Source organism: Salmo trutta, chromosome 37, assembly GCF_901001165.1.
Source record: "Salmo trutta chromosome 37, fSalTru1.1, whole genome shotgun sequence".
Classification (NCBI taxonomy): domain Eukaryota; kingdom Metazoa; phylum Chordata; class Actinopteri; order Salmoniformes; family Salmonidae; genus Salmo; species Salmo trutta.
In genome coordinates this window covers 31944522-31963190 of record NC_042993.1, presented here as the reverse complement: position 1 = coordinate 31963190, position 18669 = coordinate 31944522, and the positions used below count along the sequence as shown (strand labels likewise).

At 44.7% G+C, this 18669-nt stretch overlaps 1 protein-coding gene across 1 annotated transcript in view; it reads left to right on the top strand.

Moving 5' to 3' along the window:
• The window catches only part of LOC115177374 (inhibitor of Bruton tyrosine kinase), a 42256-nt gene that overhangs the window by 11000 nt on the left and 12587 nt on the right, over positions 1 to 18669 (top strand). The window contains exons 5-20 of the mRNA XM_029738092.1: positions 57 to 167; positions 900 to 1070; positions 1365 to 1482; positions 1623 to 1803; positions 5892 to 6015; positions 6339 to 6516; positions 6834 to 6987; positions 7209 to 7850; positions 9063 to 9149; positions 9346 to 9428; positions 9736 to 9773; positions 10023 to 10119; positions 10445 to 10546; positions 10722 to 10839; positions 18093 to 18153; positions 18448 to 18569. Of these exons, the coding sequence (XP_029593952.1) occupies positions 57 to 167; positions 900 to 1070; positions 1365 to 1482; positions 1623 to 1803; positions 5892 to 6015; positions 6339 to 6516; positions 6834 to 6987; positions 7209 to 7850; positions 9063 to 9149; positions 9346 to 9428; positions 9736 to 9773; positions 10023 to 10119; positions 10445 to 10546; positions 10722 to 10839; positions 18093 to 18153; positions 18448 to 18569 (2387 nt within the window). The remainder of the gene's footprint in view (positions 1 to 56; positions 168 to 899; positions 1071 to 1364; positions 1483 to 1622; positions 1804 to 5891; positions 6016 to 6338; positions 6517 to 6833; positions 6988 to 7208; positions 7851 to 9062; positions 9150 to 9345; positions 9429 to 9735; positions 9774 to 10022; positions 10120 to 10444; positions 10547 to 10721; positions 10840 to 18092; positions 18154 to 18447; positions 18570 to 18669) is intronic.

The window sequence follows — 18669 nt, the reverse complement described above, 5'->3', positions numbered from 1 at the left end:
TCACTGAATAGACCTACGTTATTGATTACCAAGAAATGTGTTTCCTTTCCTCTCAGGTGGTGCTGTGTAAGTTCCACTCAGTGTTCCTGTCTCAGAAGGGGCAGGTGTATACATGTGGACACGGGCAGGGAGGTCGGCTGGGACACGGGGACGAACAGACATATCTGGTGAGAATACTGTATCTGACCTATCAAATTTGATTGGTCACATACACGTGTTTAGCTGATGTTATTGCGGGTGTAGCGTAATGCTTGACCTATGACCTATTCCGACTGTTTGTGGCCTGTATTATAATAACTAGGTTGGCGCTTACGTTTGTCTTTTTTCACATGTACAAGTGTATATTCTACCCATGTGTGAACTGGAAATTAGTTTTTTTTTGTTGCATATCCCACTCCCCCTGAGACACCCTTCAAGAAGGGGTCATGACCAGGGATCGGCCATTATTGACAACGGCCCAGGAGCAATTAGGGTTAAGTGCCTTTCTCAAGGGCACATTGACAGTTTTTTTCACCCAATTGGCTCTGTGATTCGAACCAGAAACCTTTAGGTTACTGGACCAGCGCTCTTAACTGCTAGGCTACCTGCTGTATGGCTGTTTAACGCTGTTCACCTGCTTTTAGCTTGATTAGCTGTAACCACTCCACCCTGAGTGTACCTGGGGTTTATTTGCACACCTGTGCTAAACCAGAATGAAATATTTTTTTGAAATGTGTTTGAGCACAATGGAACCAGTGGTATTGTTCCAAAAATGTGAACTTCAATATTGGCCCATTTTGAAGGCACTCCAGGGCAGGCTCAAGCAAACGTTCAAAGTAGTTATATATTATATAATATTATATATTAACAAAAATACTATTCAAAGTGAAGTAGGGCTGTGGATTTTTATCATCTGTCAGGTTCCTCGAATGGTGGAGGGGCTCCTGTCCCATCACTGCTCCCAGGTGGCTGCAGCCAAGGACCACACGGTAGTGCTGACCGAGGAGGGCTATGTCTACACCTTCGGCCTCAACACCTTCCACCAGCTGGGACTGGCTCCCCCGCCCGCCTCCAGCCACCTGCCCAAACAGGTAAGAGACACACATGGCCAGGCATGGTGCCCACATAGAGACGACATAGCTAGGCAGCTAGATGGGGAGTTGTCCCTAACCACGTGACCGGAGTAGGACAAGCTAAGAAGAAACTCCCGGGGCCTCATTTATCTATATATATGTATTGTTTGTTTTTTTTTATAACAATTGCGTAAACAAATCCAATGCATCCTAAGACAAACATGTACACAGAGCAGACACTTGAATCTGTGCTATGCTGAGTTAGTGTGGATTGGTTGTTGACTGACATTGGTCTTGTCCAATGGGATGCAGGTATTCTCCAAGACCCTTAAAGGCAGGACTGTGATTGGTGTAGCAGCGGGGAGATTCCACACAGTGCTGTGGACCAGGGAGGCAGTCTACACAGTGGGACTGAACGGAGGGCAGCTGGGTAAGTCATGATGACTGGCACACCATAGCATAACATTGGTTTCCATTGACTTTAAAGTTAAGCCAAGACAACTAATGATATGCTCTATCATTCCCCTACCATGACTGCATACATGGTGATGGTTGACTTTTGACCTCTAGGCTACCTGTTGGACCCCAACGGGGAGAGGTGTGTGACCGCGCCTCGCCAGGTGTCTGCCCTCTACCACAAGGACGTCACCATCGCCATGGCAGTGGCAAGTAATGGCGCAACGTTAGTGGTGACAGAGAAGGGAGATGTCTACCTGCTGGCTGACTATCAGTGCAAGAAGTTGGCATCCAGGTGACTATACTGATAGTGGAGAAGTGACTACCAGGGTCAGGGTCAATTCCATTTCATCTCAGGAAGTCAACTGCAATTCCAATTTCTCATTGAGGAGAATTGGAATATACATTTGTTTACTTCCTGAATTGACCGAATTCCAAGTAACATTTTCTTTATGAGAGAGAGGGAGATGACATTAACCTAAGGTTGATCGAATTAGCATAATACAAAAATCCCCATAAAAATAATTCCGTTTAAGATGGAGATATCTGTTTTGCATTGGATGTGTCTCAATCCACCGCATCTGCCTATTTAACACTTCTGCGTTTGGGGTGAAAGGTGACAGAGCTAGAGAGATGTTTGTCAGACCATGAGACATCCCGAAAATCGGTCTGGAGCATCCGACCGGTTTGGCCTACAAACTATTATGACCACTCTATGGAAAGATGACTCTCACGAACACGAGGGTGTTTACTCTGCGACCCACACAAGCGTCGTCTGAAGTCGGTACAGCCAAACTCCCAATTTCTCTCTGTAGCGGCAGAACAGTTTGGGCTACATACTAATATGACCCCTCTGTGTAAAGGTGAGACTCTCATGAACACGTACATGTTGGTTGTTTTGCTCTCATTTATGGAAGTACACTACATGACCAAAAGTACGTGGACACTGTTAACTCGAAATGACAAAAACTGGAACCTTGTCAAACAAAGTTTACTATACCGTATGAACACACTACAAGGTAGCCATTCCACTCTAGGCTAGGTCCATCAACGACAAGACTTCCTGCGCAGGCGCACTCTTGACTGAGTGATAGCCCCGTAAATAACAGAAATATAGGGATACTTAAAACATGAACTTAACAGACACATGCTCGTCGAACATCTCATTCCAAAATCATTGGTATTAATATGGAGTTGGTCCCATCTTTGCTGCTTTAACAGCCTCCACTCTTCTGGGAAGGATTTCCACTAGATGTTAGAACATTGCTGCAGGGACTTGCTTCCATTCAGCCACAAGCATTAGTGTGGTCGGGCACTGATGTTGGGCGATAAGGCCTGGCTCGCATTTGGCGTTCCAATTCATCCCAGAGGTGTCCAATGGGGTTGAGGTCAGGGCTCTCTGCAGACAAGTCAAGTTCTTCCACACTGATCTCGACAAACCATCTCTGTATGGACCTCATTTTGTGCACGGAGTCATTGTCATGCTGAAGCAGGAATGGGCCTTTGGCAAACTTTTACCACAAAGGTGGAAGCACAGAATCGTCTTGACTGTCGTAGAGTTAAGATTTCCCTTCACTGGAACTAAGGGACCTAGACCGAACCATGAAAAACAGCCCCAGACCATTATTCCTCTTACACTAAACTTTACAGTTGGCACTATGCATTGGGGCAGGTAGCGTTCTCCTGGTGTCCGTCGGACTGCCAGATGGTGAAGTGTGATTCATCACTCCAGAGAACGCGTTTCTTCTGCTCCAGAGTCCAATGGCGGCGAGCTTTACACCACTCCAGCCTATGCTTGGCATTGCGCACGGTGGTCTTAGGCTTGTGTGCGGATGCTCGGACATGGAAACCCGTTTCATGAAGCTCCCAATGAAGTTCTTGTGCTGACGTTGCTTCCAGAGGCAGTTTGGAACTCGGTAGTGTTGCAACCGAGGACTGACTATTTTTACACGCTACGAGCTTCAGCACTCGGTGGTCCCGTTCTGTGAGCTTGTGTGTCCTACCACTTTGCGGCTGAACCATTGTTGCTCCTAGACGTTTCCACTTCACAATAACAGGACTTGCAGTTGACCGGGGTAGGGCTAGCAGTGCAGAAATTTGACAACTGATTTGTTGGCATCCTATGACGGTGGCACGTTGATAATCAATGAGCATTTCTGTAAGGCCATTCTACTGACAATGTTTGTCAATGAAGATTGCATATCTGTGTGCTCAATTTTGTACACCTGTCAGCAACGGGTGGGTCTGAAATGGCGGAGTCCACTAATTTGAATGTGTGTCCATTATACTTTTGTGTGTATGTATAGTGCCATCGGAAGTATTCAAACCCTGTGACTTTTTCCACATTTTGTTATGTTACAGCCTTATTCTAAAATGGATAACTTTTTTTTATCTCTGCAATCTACAGACTACCCCATAATGTGAAAACAACAAGTTTTTATACATTTTAGCAAATTTATGAAAAACATATGTAAATAAAGTAAGTATTCAGACCCTTTGAGACTCAAAATTCAGCTTAGGTGCATCTTTTTCATTGATTCTCCTTGATGTTTCTGCAACTTGATTGGAGTCCACCTGTGGCAAATTCAATTTATTGGACAGGATTTGGAAAGGCGCACACCTGTCTATATAAGGTCCCACAGTTGACAGTGCATGTCAGAGCAAAAACCAAGCCATGAGGTTGATGGAATTGTCCGTAGAGCTCAGAGAGAGGATTGTGTCGAGGCACAGATCTGGGGAAGGACACCAAAACATTTCTGCAGCTTTGAAGGTCCCCAAGAACACAGTGGCCTCTATCATTCTTAAATGGAAGAAGTTTGGAACCAGCAAGACTCTAACTAGAGCTGGCTGCCCGGCCAAACTGAGCAATCAGAAAGCTGGACTTTGGTCAGGGAGGTGACCAAGAACCTGATGACAGAGCTCCAGAGATGGGAGAACCTTCCAGAAGGACAACCATCTCTGCAGCACTCCACCAACCGGGCCTTTATGGTAGAGTGGCCAGATGGAAGCCACTCCTCAGTAGAAGACCCATGACAGCCCACTTGGAGTTTGCCAAAAGGCACCTAAAGGACTCTTAGACCATGAGAAACAAGATTCTCTGGTCTGATGAAACCAAGATTGAGCTCTTTGGCCTGAATGCCAAGCTTCACGTCTGGAGGAAACCTGGTACCACCCGTACGGTGAAGCGTGGTGGCAGCTTCATGATGTGTGGATGTTTTTCAGGGACTGGGAGACTAGTCAGGATCGAGGCAAAGATGACCGGAGCAAAGTACAGAGATCCTTGATGAAAACCTGCTCCAGAGCGCTCAGGACCTCAGACTGGGGTGAAGGTTCACCTTTCAACAGGACAACAACCCTAAGCTCACAGCTAAGACAACGCAGGAGTGGCTTCAGGACACGTGTCAAAGTCCTTGAGTGGCCTGGACTTGAACCCGATCGAACATCTCTGGAGAGACCTGAAAATAGCTGTGCAGCAACGCTCCCCATCCAACCTGACAGAGCTTGAGAGGAATGGGAGAAACTCACCAAATAAAGGTGTGCCAGACTTGGCTGTAATCGCTGCCAAAGGTGTCAACAAAGTACTGAGTAAAGAGTCTGAATAGTTATGTAATTGTGATATTTTAGTTGTTTTTTTTGTAATGCATTTGCAAAAATGTCTAAACCTGTCTTTGCTTTGTCATTATTGAGGGGGAAAACAATTTAATAAATTTTAGAATAAGGCTGTAACGTGGAAAACGTAAAAGGGGTCTGTTGTATAGCACACTATTACTTATACAACTAATATCAGGACAGGACATGAGACGGCAGTAGAAATTAACGTGGGCGTTGTTTAATGCGTTTCACAGGAAGAACATTCCAAGCATTTCAACGTAGGTAAACAGGTTAAGTAGGTTACAGGTGCCCTAAAGGGACAAAACTAGGATATCAATACACAACAGGGTGTGAATACTTTCCGAATGCACTGTATATGGAGACTGTTAAGTGACACAGAATTCCCGTTAAAAAAAGATCAGGAAACATTCTTAAAGCTCTCAGATATCGGATAGGTATTTCAGAAGAAAGTTCCTTTAGTTCCCCCCCACCCCCTTATCTGTTTTATGTACTGAATCTGTTATTCAATGTGTTTTGTATGGGCTAATAGCAGTAAGGCCAAAAATAATTTATCAAATAAATTTTGTATATTTTTTTTATACTTCAAGGGGTCTTTTAAAATTAATTAGTAAAATGATCCTTGGTATGACCTTGACAACAATTCCATATAGCTTAGTAGTTACCCCCTCCTGGCTTAAACAGGGCTTAGACAATAATGGGTTAACAGGAGAGGGAGAGAGATGTGATCTTTTTTTTTTTTTTTTCTTCCCATGCCCGATGTCTCTCTTTCAGACAACTGAACATCCGGAAGGTCCTTGTGAGCGGAGGCAGCCTGGACCATCGTGTGGACCCCCAGGTCCTGAATGAGGGAGGGGGAGAAAAGGTGGCCATCCTGGCCCTGGATGAAGCTGGGAGGGTAAGGACCAGCTTGGTCCAATACGTAGAAAAATACCAAAAACTTAGTGGTGACAAGCTACGGTCGTTTTGTTGGTGGATTCTTCATGTTGAAACAATTCACTCCATATGATCATCCCTCAAGCTGATGTATTTGAGTCATTGATTATCTTATTCCATTCTTTATCACTTAGTTTTTTCTGTTTGGATGATGATGTGCGTTGATCTGTGTGGTCTTTTATGTTTATTCTATGTATTTGTTGTCACCACACACTGACAATGCCTTTCTAATTGTCCCTCTGGATTATTAAAGTTGTATTGAATTGATTTCTCTCTCTTCATCAGGTATTCTGCTGGCGTTCAGTGGGCGGTTCGGTGAGACAATGCAGGTGGGCATACGGGCGCCAGGTGTTCATGTCAGACATCGCCCTGAGCAGGAACAACATGATGTTTGTCACACAGGAAGGGGAGGGCTTCAGCGGACAGTGGCACGGAGAGTACAGGAAGAGCACGGAGAAGAAAGGTGAGTTGAGAAAAGGGTTTACTGTCATAGCTCAGCGACGACATAATGGTACTTCTGAGTACTACCTCGTATTCTTTCACTTTCCTCTTTTGCATGTATGGTGGATAATAAAGTTATGGAAAAATAGTCAACAAGACTTAGATTCAAAAGTACTCTTTTGCACCCTTGATTGTAAGTAATGTTTACTATTTCTCTGTTCTTCATGATGTGTATCATCCAACATAAATCAGAAGTTGTTTGTATTTGAGCCATTGGGAATTAAGTTAGAATCACTGCATTGTCATTTGACTAAAGCATTTCTCCCTTGTGTGCTTTAGATGGGAGTGTGGAGGTGTGTGGTTACCCAGAGGGTGGGACTGTGTACGAGCGAATCCGCTTGGAGAAGCTCCCCTACGTCCACCGTGCGGTCAGCATCACCATGGACTCCAAGGGACGCAACTTTGGAGTGCTGCAGTCTGACCCTAAAACCAGGTACTGTTCCTCTGTGTTGTCACACCTTTTAAAACATTTTAACTATGTTGTCTTTATTAGGCCACACCATAACAAAAAGTTTTGAAATGGACAATAAGTGTTTGTTGGGGAAATTCAGATAGTACATCCCTGTTTAACTACATTTTGGAGCATTTTGTGCCTAGTGAACATGACCCTGATTCGTGAACAAAATGTCTGATCTCTGTCCTTCCCCCGCCCAGCCTGTATGAGATTCCCAGCGTATCTCCCTCCTCCTTCTCCCAACACTTCCGGAGCCTGCTGGAGGAAGCGGACGAGACGGATAGCATCCACGACTTGACCCTGCAGGCTGGAGACCGCACCTTCCCCGCCCACAAGTACCTCCTGTCCATGAGGTCGGAGTTCTTCAGGAAGCAGCTGGTGCCTGGCGGGGAGGAGGGAGACGGGGAGGTGAAGAGGAGTGAGGATGCGGTGGGCTGTGACCTGCTGGTGGTGGAGATGGTGAGCCCTGAGATGCTGGAGCATATCCTGAAGTTCATCTACACCGATTTCTGTGATCTGCTGGTGCAGGGCCACCGGCCTCGAGTCTTTGGCCAGAACCAGAATCAACAGGGCCCAGGCCCGGAGCAGGAGCAGCTGATCAGCAGCCTGCAGGACCTGGGCTTCCATGAGGGCAACCTGGGGGACCGCTTGGCCCTGGAAGTGTACCGCTCGCTGACCCCATCGGCCCGAGGGGTTGGAGACAAGCCCAAAAGCAAGGGCACAAAGCCTGGGAAAAAAAGCAAGGGAGGCAAGGCTGGAGCTGGAGAGGGAGGAAGAGTCAACCCGGTCAAGACCTTACAGGGCGTGGCCAAGAAGCTCGGCATGGGCAGTCTGTCAGCACGGTGCGTACTGAGTTGGTTATGATTGTTGTCCACCACGATGAAATCTGGTAGTGGACTGTGGGTCTGTCTGTTAGTATGTTCGTCACACACGGTATCTCAGACCGCAGTGGCCCGATTTTGACAACTTGGGTGAATGTCTTGCCATAGAGATTCGGCATTTACAAATTATACTGATTGGCCAGATGGTGGCGCTATAACATGTGATTGAAGATGCTAACTTTGAAAGGTCATGCACCTCAGCCCGTTTGACCTGAAGTCATGAAATTTGGTACAGCAAGGAACACATTTGCTTCAGGGAAACATGTTATTTTTGAATTTTGTGGAAAAACACAACGCTGTTCTTCTGGCACCGAATGACTGATCTGACAACGTGATATGTGGCATCTATGGAAAAAGGACTCTCAATGCAACCCCTAATCCTTTGGGTGGTTAACATATAGAATCGTTTTTAAGATAGCCAAATGACCCATGGTATGACCATCTGATTTTGAATTTTAGGACCCCTGTAGGTATAACATTTTTACAAATATTTGATGAAACATTGAATTTGGGTTTCTACTATTAGTCTTAAACGCATTGAATAACATGTTCATACATGGCAAAACAGAATGTCCAACAATGTATCGAAAGGAAGTATGGTTTGAGGTGTCTGAAGGTTTCATGTGTAACCCTTGTCCCATAAAATCCTATTCATGTAAAAAAAAAAATGTTTTACCGGGTTACCTTGAGACGAGTCTTGTGAAGCTTGTGGGCATCATAGAGTAACACGTTCGTTAGAGTCTCAGAATTTTGATGGTGGGGTCATATTAGTTTGTATCTCAAACCGTTCGGACTTGACAGAAGTGTTTGGATTTGAGACATGATACTAGTCCTGTGAAGCTTGTGGGTGTTGTAGAGCAAAACCGAGAACACATTTTGTGTTCAAGTAGTTTCTAGCCACAACCGTTTGGACACTGCAGACGTTTTGTGAGAGAAACAATTTTCCGCATGTCTCCTGGTCTGACAAACACCGCTGTAGCTTTGCCACCTTCCATCGCACATGCCAAAGGCCAACATCGCCAGATGCGTTGGATTTCCATGCAAAAAAAAGTCTAACTCTGTTGGATTTTGAAGGAAATGTTGTATTATGTTAATAACCCCCCAAAGGTCAATGCGAAAATCAATTAACATGTTATAACCCGTAGTGTATTTTGTTAAATACATTCATTACAGTTTGGATGGCGTGAAGTATGAAAATGGGACGATCAATGTAGTGCATAAGATGACGGCCGACAAGCCACGATATAACCAGAAAAAGTGGTGAGTAATTGCCGTGTGGCAGATTAACTGAGACAATGTTGTGTTCATAGAAAGATAATTACCAGAATGGACATTCCTATTCAAGTCAATGTTCTGTGATTCTATTCAATTGTGTGTCCTTGTCAGAAAACCACGGTAGTTTAATATCAGAGAGGAGATATTGTTCCGTCTAAGTTGTATCTGTGTCTCCCCCAAGCTCCTACCTCTGTGATGTCACTCTGAGATCTGAGGATGGCAAGGAGTTCCCCTGTCACAAGTGTGTGCTGTGTGCCAGACTTGGTGAGCTACTATGTGTCAACAGTTTGTTGCGTTTCTTGGAGTGTGACGGGTAAACTGTGGGTTTGGGTTATTCAAGGTTGTAGACATCTGACACTAGATTGGCCAGTCATTTGTTAAAGCTGTGGGGCCAGTTTTCTGTACATAGATTAAGCCTATCCTTGGACTAAAAGCATGCTCAATGGAGAATCTCAATTGAAAATGATTTTTAATTAAGGACTAAGATTAATCTGTGTCTGGGAGATGATTTTTGAAAATGGAAATTTCTTAGTGGCTGTTCTATTGTAAACATGTCATGTATGTGTTTCAGAGTACTTCCACAGTATGCTGGGAAACCCCTGGATAGAGGTATGTTAGTTTTTGTCTTTGATGTTATTTCATGTTTATCAATCTGTGTTTTTACAATTGATAAAATGTCTCTTTTAGTTGCTGGCAATTGGAGGTCTTGCTCATTGTACACTAAAGCTTCATTTTAATATTGCCAGAAATAACCATTGACTCGTTGGCTCTGAAAACATTGTCTCAAGTTGTGCTCGAGTAAGTGTGCTGCTACTTGTGATCAGTGATAGTTATGTAGTTGTTGTCTGCCCCCCACAGGCCACTTCTTGTAGTGCCCTAGAGATGCCCACCAGCTCAGAGATACTGCAGGTCATCCTAGAATACGTCTACACTGACGAGTCTCCCACTATCAAAGGTACAGGACACACCAGATCAATCATATACAACCTGTACACACACACACACACACATACATACTCAGTGAAAAATGCTTTGGAACTATGGATGGAAATTAGCTTTCTTGCTAACTTGGGTACATATACATTGACTCTGAAATGTTGCTAAATGTGCACTGTCCCTGTCAAATAAGTAAATTAAATAAATATTGAGTTAAAAGTAGGTATCATGTGGCTACCCATTATAATATTTATGAACCTCATCATGTTGACTTTGATCTTGATGCACAAGGTAGTTGATAGCTACATGGTGGAAGCTAAAAGTCTTTCTCTATCCTCTTCCAGAGTCTCTAAATGTGGAGTTTGTCTGCAACGTGTTGGTGGTGGCCGATCAGCTTCTCATCACCCGACTCAAGGAGATGTGTGAAGTGGCCATTACTGAGAACCGTAAGTCCTCTCATCTTCCCTCTTAGCCCTCTCTGCTCTCCTCCCATGCCTCTGTCCTCCTCTCTTTCTCTCATGCCTGTCAACATGATGTCAAACAGCTTTGTCTTGAAAATCACTCGTGTGAGAGCACTGACCTGTTTGTTAAAAAAAAAAGGCTCCTCTTCTGTCTCCTCAGTGACACTGAAGAATGCTGCAGAGCTGCTTCAGTTTTCTGCCATGTACAACGCTGAGCAGCTCAAACTATCCTGCATCCAGTTCATCGTGCACAACATGGCTGCCCTGCTCGAGTCCAAGTGAGTGTGTGCACAAAGTACATTTGGAAAGTATTCAGACCACTTTACTTTTTTCACATTTTATGTTAGAGCCTTATTTTTAAAATTAAGGGCACTTAGATTTATTTTTATTTTTTTATCTTCACACAATATCCCACACTATTACTGACTACAAAGGGAAACCCAGATGTGAGCTACCCAGTGACGCGAGCCTACCAGACGAGCTAAATGCCTTTTCTGTTCGATTCGAGGTAAGCAACACTAAAGCATGCACGAGAGCACCAGCTGTTCTGGATGACTGTGTGATAACGCTCTCGGTAGCCGACGCGAACAAAACCTTTAAACAGGTCAACATTCACAAAGCTGCTGGGCCAGACGGATTACCAGGACTTGTACTGAAAGCATGCACGGACTACCTGGCAAGTGTCTTCACTGACATTTTCAACCTCTCCCTGACCGAGTGTGTAATACCTACATGTTTCAAGCAGACCACCATAGTCCCTGTGCCCAAGGAAGCGAAGGTAACCTGCCGAAGTGATTACCGCCCCGTGGCACTCAAGTCGGTAGCCATGAAGTGCTTTGAAAGGCTGGTCATGGCTCACATCAACAACATCCACCCTAGACCCACTCCAATTCGCATACCGCCCCAACAGATCCACACATGGCGCAATCTCAATCGCACTGCACACCGCCCTTTCTCACCAGGACAAAAGGAACACCTATGTGAGAACGCTGTTCATCGACTACAGCTCAGAGTTAAACACCATAGTGCCCACGAAGCTCATCACTAAGCTAAGGACTCTGGGACTAAACACCTCCCTCTGCAACTGGATCCTGGACTTCCTGATGGGCCGCCCCCAGGTGGTAAGAGTAGGCAACAACACGTCTGCAACGCTGATCCTTAACACTGGGGCCCCTCAGGGGTGTGTACTTAGTCCCCTCCTGTATTCCCTGTTCACCCACGACTGCGTGGCCAAACACGACTCCAACACCATCATTGAGTTTGCTGACGACACAACAGTGGTAGGCCTGATCACCGACAACGATGAGACTGCCTATAGGGAGGTGGTCAGAGAACTGGCAGTGTGGTGCCAGGACATCAACCTCTCCCTCAACGTGAGCAAGACAAAGGAGTTGATCGTTGCCTTTTCCTGTAGTCAGGCCGAACAGGCCCCCATTTAACATCGACAGGGCTGTAGTGGAGCGGGTCGAGAGTTTCAAGTTCCTTGGTGTCCACATTACCAACAAACTATCCAACGAACTATCCAAACATACCAAGACCGTAGTGAAGAGGGCACGTCAAAACCTTTTCCCCCTCAGGAGACTGAAAAGGTTTGGCATGGGCCCCCAGACCCTCAAGTTTCTACAGCTTCACCATTGAGAGCATCCTGACCGGTTGCATCACGGCCTGGTATGGCAACTGCTCGGTATCTGACCGTAAGGCCCTACTGAGGGTAGTGCGAACGTCTCAGTACATCACTGGGGCCAAGCTTCCTGCTGTCCAGGACCTATATAATAGGCGGTGTCAGAGGAAAGCCCATAAAATTGTCTGAGACTCCAGTCACCCAAGTTATAGACAGTTTTCTCTGCTACCGCACGGCAAGTGGTACCGGAGCACCAAGTGTAGGACCAAAAGTCTCCTCAATAGCTTCTGTCCCCAAGCCATTTGGCTGCTGAACAATTCATAAAAATGACCCCTGGACAATTTACATTGACACCCCCCCCCCCCCCCCCCTGTACTGCTATTCGCTGTTTGTTTGTTACCTATGCATAGTCACGTTGCCCCCACCTACATGTACAGATTACCTCAACTAGCCTGGACCCCTGCACACTGACTCGGTACCGGTGCCCCCTGTATATAGCCTCGTTATTCTTATTGTGTTTTTATTATTACTTTTTATCTTAGCCTACTTGAAAAATATTTTCTTCTTGAACTGCACTATTGGTTAAGGGCTTGTAAGCATTTCACGGTAAAATCTACACTTGTATTCGGCGCATGTGGCAAATAAAGTTTCCTTTGATTTTTTTTAATGCAAATTTATTACAAATAAAATAACTGAAATCCCATTTACATAATTATTCAGACCCTTTACTCAGTACTTTGTTGAAGCACCTTTGGCAGTGATTACAGCCTTGAGTCTTCTTGGGTATGACGCTGCAACCTTGGCACATCTGTATTTGGAGTTTCTTCCATCTTTCTCTGCAGATCCTTTCAAGCTCTGTCAGGTTGGATGGGGAGTGTCGCTGCACAGCTATTTTCAAATCAAATAATTTTATTGGTCACATACACATGGTTAGTAGATGTTGCGAGTGTAGCGAAATGCTTGTGCTTCTAGTTCTGACAGTGTAGCAATATCTAACAAGTAATCTAACAATTCCACAACTACCTAATACACACATCTAAGTAAAGGAATGGAATAAGATTATATGGATGAGCAATGACAGAGCGGCATAGGCAAGATGCAATAGATGGTATAAAATACTGTACATATGAGATGAGTAATGTAAGATATGTAAACATCATTAATAAAGTGACAAGTGATCCATTTGTTAGTGGCCAATGATTTCAAGACCATGTAGGCAGCAGCCTCTATGTGTTAGTGATGGCTGTTTTAACAATCTGATGGTCTTGAGAAAGAAGCATTTTTCAGTCTCTCGGTCCCAGCTTTGATGCACCTGTACTGACCTCACCTTCAGGATGATAACGGGGTGAACAGGCAATGGCTCAGGTGGTTGTTCTTGATGGTCTTTGACCTTCCTGTGACATCGGGTGCTGTCGGTGTCCCGGAGGGCAAGTAGTTTGCCCACGTTGATGTGTTGTGCAGACCGCACCACCCTCTGGGGAGCCCTGCGGTTGTGAGTGGTGCAGTTGCGTACCAGGCTTTGATACAGCCCGACAGGATACTCTCGATTGGTCATCTGTAAAAGTTTGTCAGGGTTTTGGGTGACAAACCAAATTTCTTCAGCCTCCTGAGGTTGAAGAGGCGATGTTGCGCCTTCTTCACCACACTGTGTGTGTGGGTGGACCATTTCAGTTTGTCTGTGATGCGTACGCTGAGGAACTTAAACTTTCCACCTTCTCCGCTGCTGTCCCTTCGATGTGGATAGGGGGGTGCTCCCTCTGCTGTTTCCTGAAGTCCACGATCATCTCCTTTGTTTTGTTGACGTTGAGTGAGAGGTTGTTTTCCTGACACCACACTCCGAGTGACCTCACCTCCTCCCTGTCGGCTGTCTCGTCTTTGTTGGTAATCAAGCCCACTACTGGTGTCTGCAAACTTGATGATCGAGTTGGAGTCGTGCATGCGCATGCGGTCGTGGGTGAACAGGGAGAACAGGAGGGGGATGAGGACGCACTGTTGTGGGGCCCCAGTGTAGAGGATCAGCGAAGTGGAGATGTTGTTTCCTACCTTCACCACCTAGGGGCAGCCTGTCAGGAAGTCTAGGACACTATTGCACAGGGTGGGGTTGAGACCCAGAGCCTCAAGCATAATGATGAGTTTGGAGGGTACTATGGTGTTGAATGCTGAGCTGTAGTCAATGAACAGCATTCTTAATTAGGTATTCCTCTTGCCCAAATGGGATAGGGCAGTGTGATGGCGATTGCATCGTCTGTGGACCTATTGGGGCGGTATACAAATTGCGGTGGGTCTAGGTTGACTGGTAAAGTGGAGGTGATATGATCCTTGACTAGTCTCTCAAATCACCTCCGTTCTCTCCAGAGATGTTCGATCAGGTTCTGGTTGGGCTACTCGAGGACATTCAGAGACTTGTCCTGAAGCCACTCCTGCATTGTCTGAGAACCTGCTCCAGAGCGCTCAGGACATCATCAAGGATCTCGCTCTACTTTGCTCCGTTTATCTTTCCCTTGATCCTAACTAGTCTCCCAGTTCCTGCTGCTGAAAAACATCCCCACAGCATGATGCTGCCACCACCATGCTTCACCATAGGGGAGTCCTTTTCAGTTTGTCTGGGAGTCCTTTTTGTGCCTTTTGGCGAACTCCAAGCAGGGTGTCTTGTGCCTTTTTTATTGTGGGGTTGCCACTCTACCATAAAGTTCTGATTGGTGGAGTGCTGCAGAGAGAGTTGTACTTCTGGAAGGTTCTCCAATCTCCACAGTAGAACTCTGGAGCTCTGTCAGAGTGACCATTGGGATCTTGGTCACCTGCCTGACCAAGGCTCTTCTCCCCTGATTGCTCAGTTTGGCTGGGCGGCCAGCTCTAGGAAGAGTCTTGGTGGTTCCAAACTTCTTCCATTTAAGAATGATGGAGGCCACTGTGTTCTTGGAGACCTTCAATGCTGCAGGAATGTTTTTGTATCCTTCCCCAGGTCTGTGCCTCAATACAATCTTGTCTTGAGCTCTACTGACAATTCCTTCTACCTCATGGCTTGGTTTTTGCTCTGACATGCACTTTCAACTGTGGGACCTTAAATAGACAGATGGGTGCCTTTTCTAAATCATGTCCAATCAATTGAATTTAGTTTATCAATGTTTTTTTTTTCCTCATTCTTTGTGGATCTGTGTAATCTGAGGGAAATATGTCTCTCTAATATGGTCATACATTTGGCAGGAGGTTAGGAATTGTAGCTCAGTTTCCACGTTGTTTTGTGGGAAGTGTGCACATAGCCTGTCTTCTCTTGAGAGCCAGGTCTGCCTACGGTGGCCTTTGTCAATAACTATGCTCAGTGAGTATGTAAATAGTCAAAGCGTTCCTTAAGTTTGGGTCAGTCACAGTGGTCAGGTATTCTGCCACTGTGTACTCTCTGTTTAGGGCCAAATAGCATTCTTGTTTGCTCTGTGTCAAGTATCTTTTTTTGTTTTCTCAATTGTTTGGGTCTAATTGTTGCTGTCCTGGGGCTCTGAGGTTTGTGTTTGTGAACAGAGGACCAGCTTGCTTAGGGGACTCTTCTTCAGGTTCGTCTCTTTGTAGATGATGGCCTTGTTTTGGAAGGTTCTGGAATCGCTTCCTTTTAGGTGGTGGTTGAATTTAATGTCTCTTTACTGGATTTTGATAATTAGCGGGTATCGGCCTAAATCTGCTCTGCATGCATTATTTGGTGTTTTACATTGTACACAGAGGTCATTTTTGAATAACTGATTCAAGTATTTTTGCCAGATCCTAATTGGTATGTTGAATTTTATGTTCCTTTTGATGGCATAAAGGCCCTTCTTGCCTTGTCTCTCAGATCGTTCACAGATTTGTGGAAGTTAACTGTAGCGCTGATGTTTAGGCTGAGGTATGTATAGTTTTTTTGTTTGCTCTAGGGCAACGGTGTCCTAGACGGAACTTGTATTTGTGGTCCTGGCAACTGGACCTTTTTTGGAACACCATTATTTTTGTCATACTGAGATTTACTGTCAGGGCCCAGGTCTGACAGAAACTGTGCAGAAGATCTTGGTGCTGCTGTAGGCCCTCCTTGGTTGGGGACAGAAGCACCAGATCATCAACAAACAATATACATTTTTCTTCAGATTCTAGTGAGTTGAGGCCAGGTGGTGCAGACTGTTCTAGTGCCCTCGCAAATTCGTTGATTATGTATGTACAGTTGAAGTCGGAAGTTTACATACACTTAGGTTGGAGTCATTAAAACTCGTTTTTCAACCACTCCACAAATTTCTTGTTAAACTATAGTTTTGTCAAGTTGGTTAGGACATCCACTTTGTGCATGACTCAAGTAATATTTCCAACAATTGTTTACAGACAGATTATTTCACTTATAATTCGCTGTATCACAATTCCAGTGGGTCGGAAGTTTACATACACTAAGTTGACTGTGCCTTTAAACAGCTTGAAAAATTCCAGAAAATGATGTCATGGCTTTAGAAGCTTCTGATGGACTAATTGACATAATTTGAGTCAATTGGAGGTGTACCTGTGGATGTATTTCAAGGCCTACCTTCAAACTCAGTGCCTCTTTGCTTGACATCATGGGAAAATCAAAGAAATCAGCCAAGACCTAAATAAATTGTAGACCTCGACAAGTCTGGTTCATCGTTGGGAGCAATTTCCAAACGCCTGAAGGTACCACGTTCATCAGTACAAACAATAGTACGCAAGTATAAACATACCGCTCAGGAAGGAGATGCGTTCTGTCTCCTGGAGATGAATGTACTTTGGTGCGAAAAGTGCAAATCAATCACAGAACAACAGCAAAGGACCTTGTGAAGATGCTGGAGGAAACGGGTACAAAAGTATCTATATCCACAGTAAAACGAGTCCTATATCGAAAAATGACTTGTCATGCACAAAGTAGATGTCCTAACCGACTTGCCAAAACTATAGTTTGTTAACAAGAAATTTGTAGAGTGGTTGAAAAACAAGTTTTAATGACTCCAACCTAAGTGTATGTAAACTTCTGACTTCAAGTGTGTGTTTTGAAGAGGGTGGGGCTTAAGCTGCATCCCTGTCTCACCCCATGGCTCTGCGGATAGAAATATGTTTTTTTCTTGCCTATTTTAATCCACGCTTGTTTGTGTACATGGATTTCGTAATGTATATATATTTTTCTCCCAACACCACTTCCCATCAATTTGTATAGCAGACCCTTATGTCAAATTGAGTCAATTTTTTTTTTTAACTCAACAAAGCATGAGAAGACTTTGCTTTTGTTTTGGTTTGTCAATTAGGGTGTGCTGGGTGACTACTTGGTCTGTCCTATGGTAATTTGTTAAAATGCCAATTTGACATGTGCTCAGTACATGTTTTTCACTGAGGAAATGTACAAGTCTGCTGGTAATGATAATGCAGAGGATTTTCCCAAGGTTGCTGTTGACGCATATCCCATGGTAGTTACTGGGATCAAATTTGTCTCCACTTTTGTGGATTGGGGGGGGGGGATCAGTCCTTGCTTCCAAATATTAGGGAAGATGCCAGAGCTAAGGATGTTAGTTTAAGTATAGCCAATTGGAATTTGTGGTCTTTATGTTTTTATTATTTCATTGAGGATACCATCAACACCACAGGCCTTTTTTGGGGTGGAGGGTTTATTTTGTCCTGTAGGTCATTCAATGTAATTGGAGAATCCAGTGGGTTCTGGTAGTCTTTTAATAGTTGATTCTAAGATTTGTATTTGATCATGTATATGTTTTTGCTGGTTGTTCTTCGTTATAGGGCCATAGAGATTGGAGAAGTGGTTTACCCATACATCTCCATTTTGGATAGATAACGCTAAACAAACAAGTTTTCTAATTTTCCCAGATGAGGCTATACTATGGATTCTTCTTCGAGAGAGAGTCTCCCTCTGTTTTATATATCCGTATCTCTCGATCTCTTCAGAGCGCTGGATATCCTGAGTGATGACGTGCTGGTGGAGCTCTCTGCCTCCTACAGGAGGATGGTGAGTCATTTCCCCTTTGTGCCGTGACCGTACCTGCATCAACTGTATAGTGAGATACCTGGCATATGTTCATTAAGGGAACTCGACAGAAAACAAAAATAGGGTTTGTTATTGGACGGTTTCTCAGATAGTCCCTCCCTGTTTCACTCGTTTTCTTCCATTCGATTCCTACTCAACATTACTGTGGTTTCCTGAACTGAACATGACTGTTGGTTCTGAACTGAAAACGACTGTTGGTTCTGACTAACTGACCTGTTACCATCCTTTATTTTTTTACCATCCTGTTCCTGTCAGATTCCGGCCATGCAGAAGCGACTGATCACGCCTTACCCAGACGCCCCGGACCTCACTGTGTACGAGGACGTGGACTCTTCATTCAGCTCTAAAGCTGACGCTGAACTAGACTTCACCTGCAGGTACTATACCATCTATCAAACTACTGTACAACTCTGTGGCTGCATCTCATTCCAGAAGTTGCTCCGTCGTTCACTCCCTGTTATGAATGAGATCGGACTG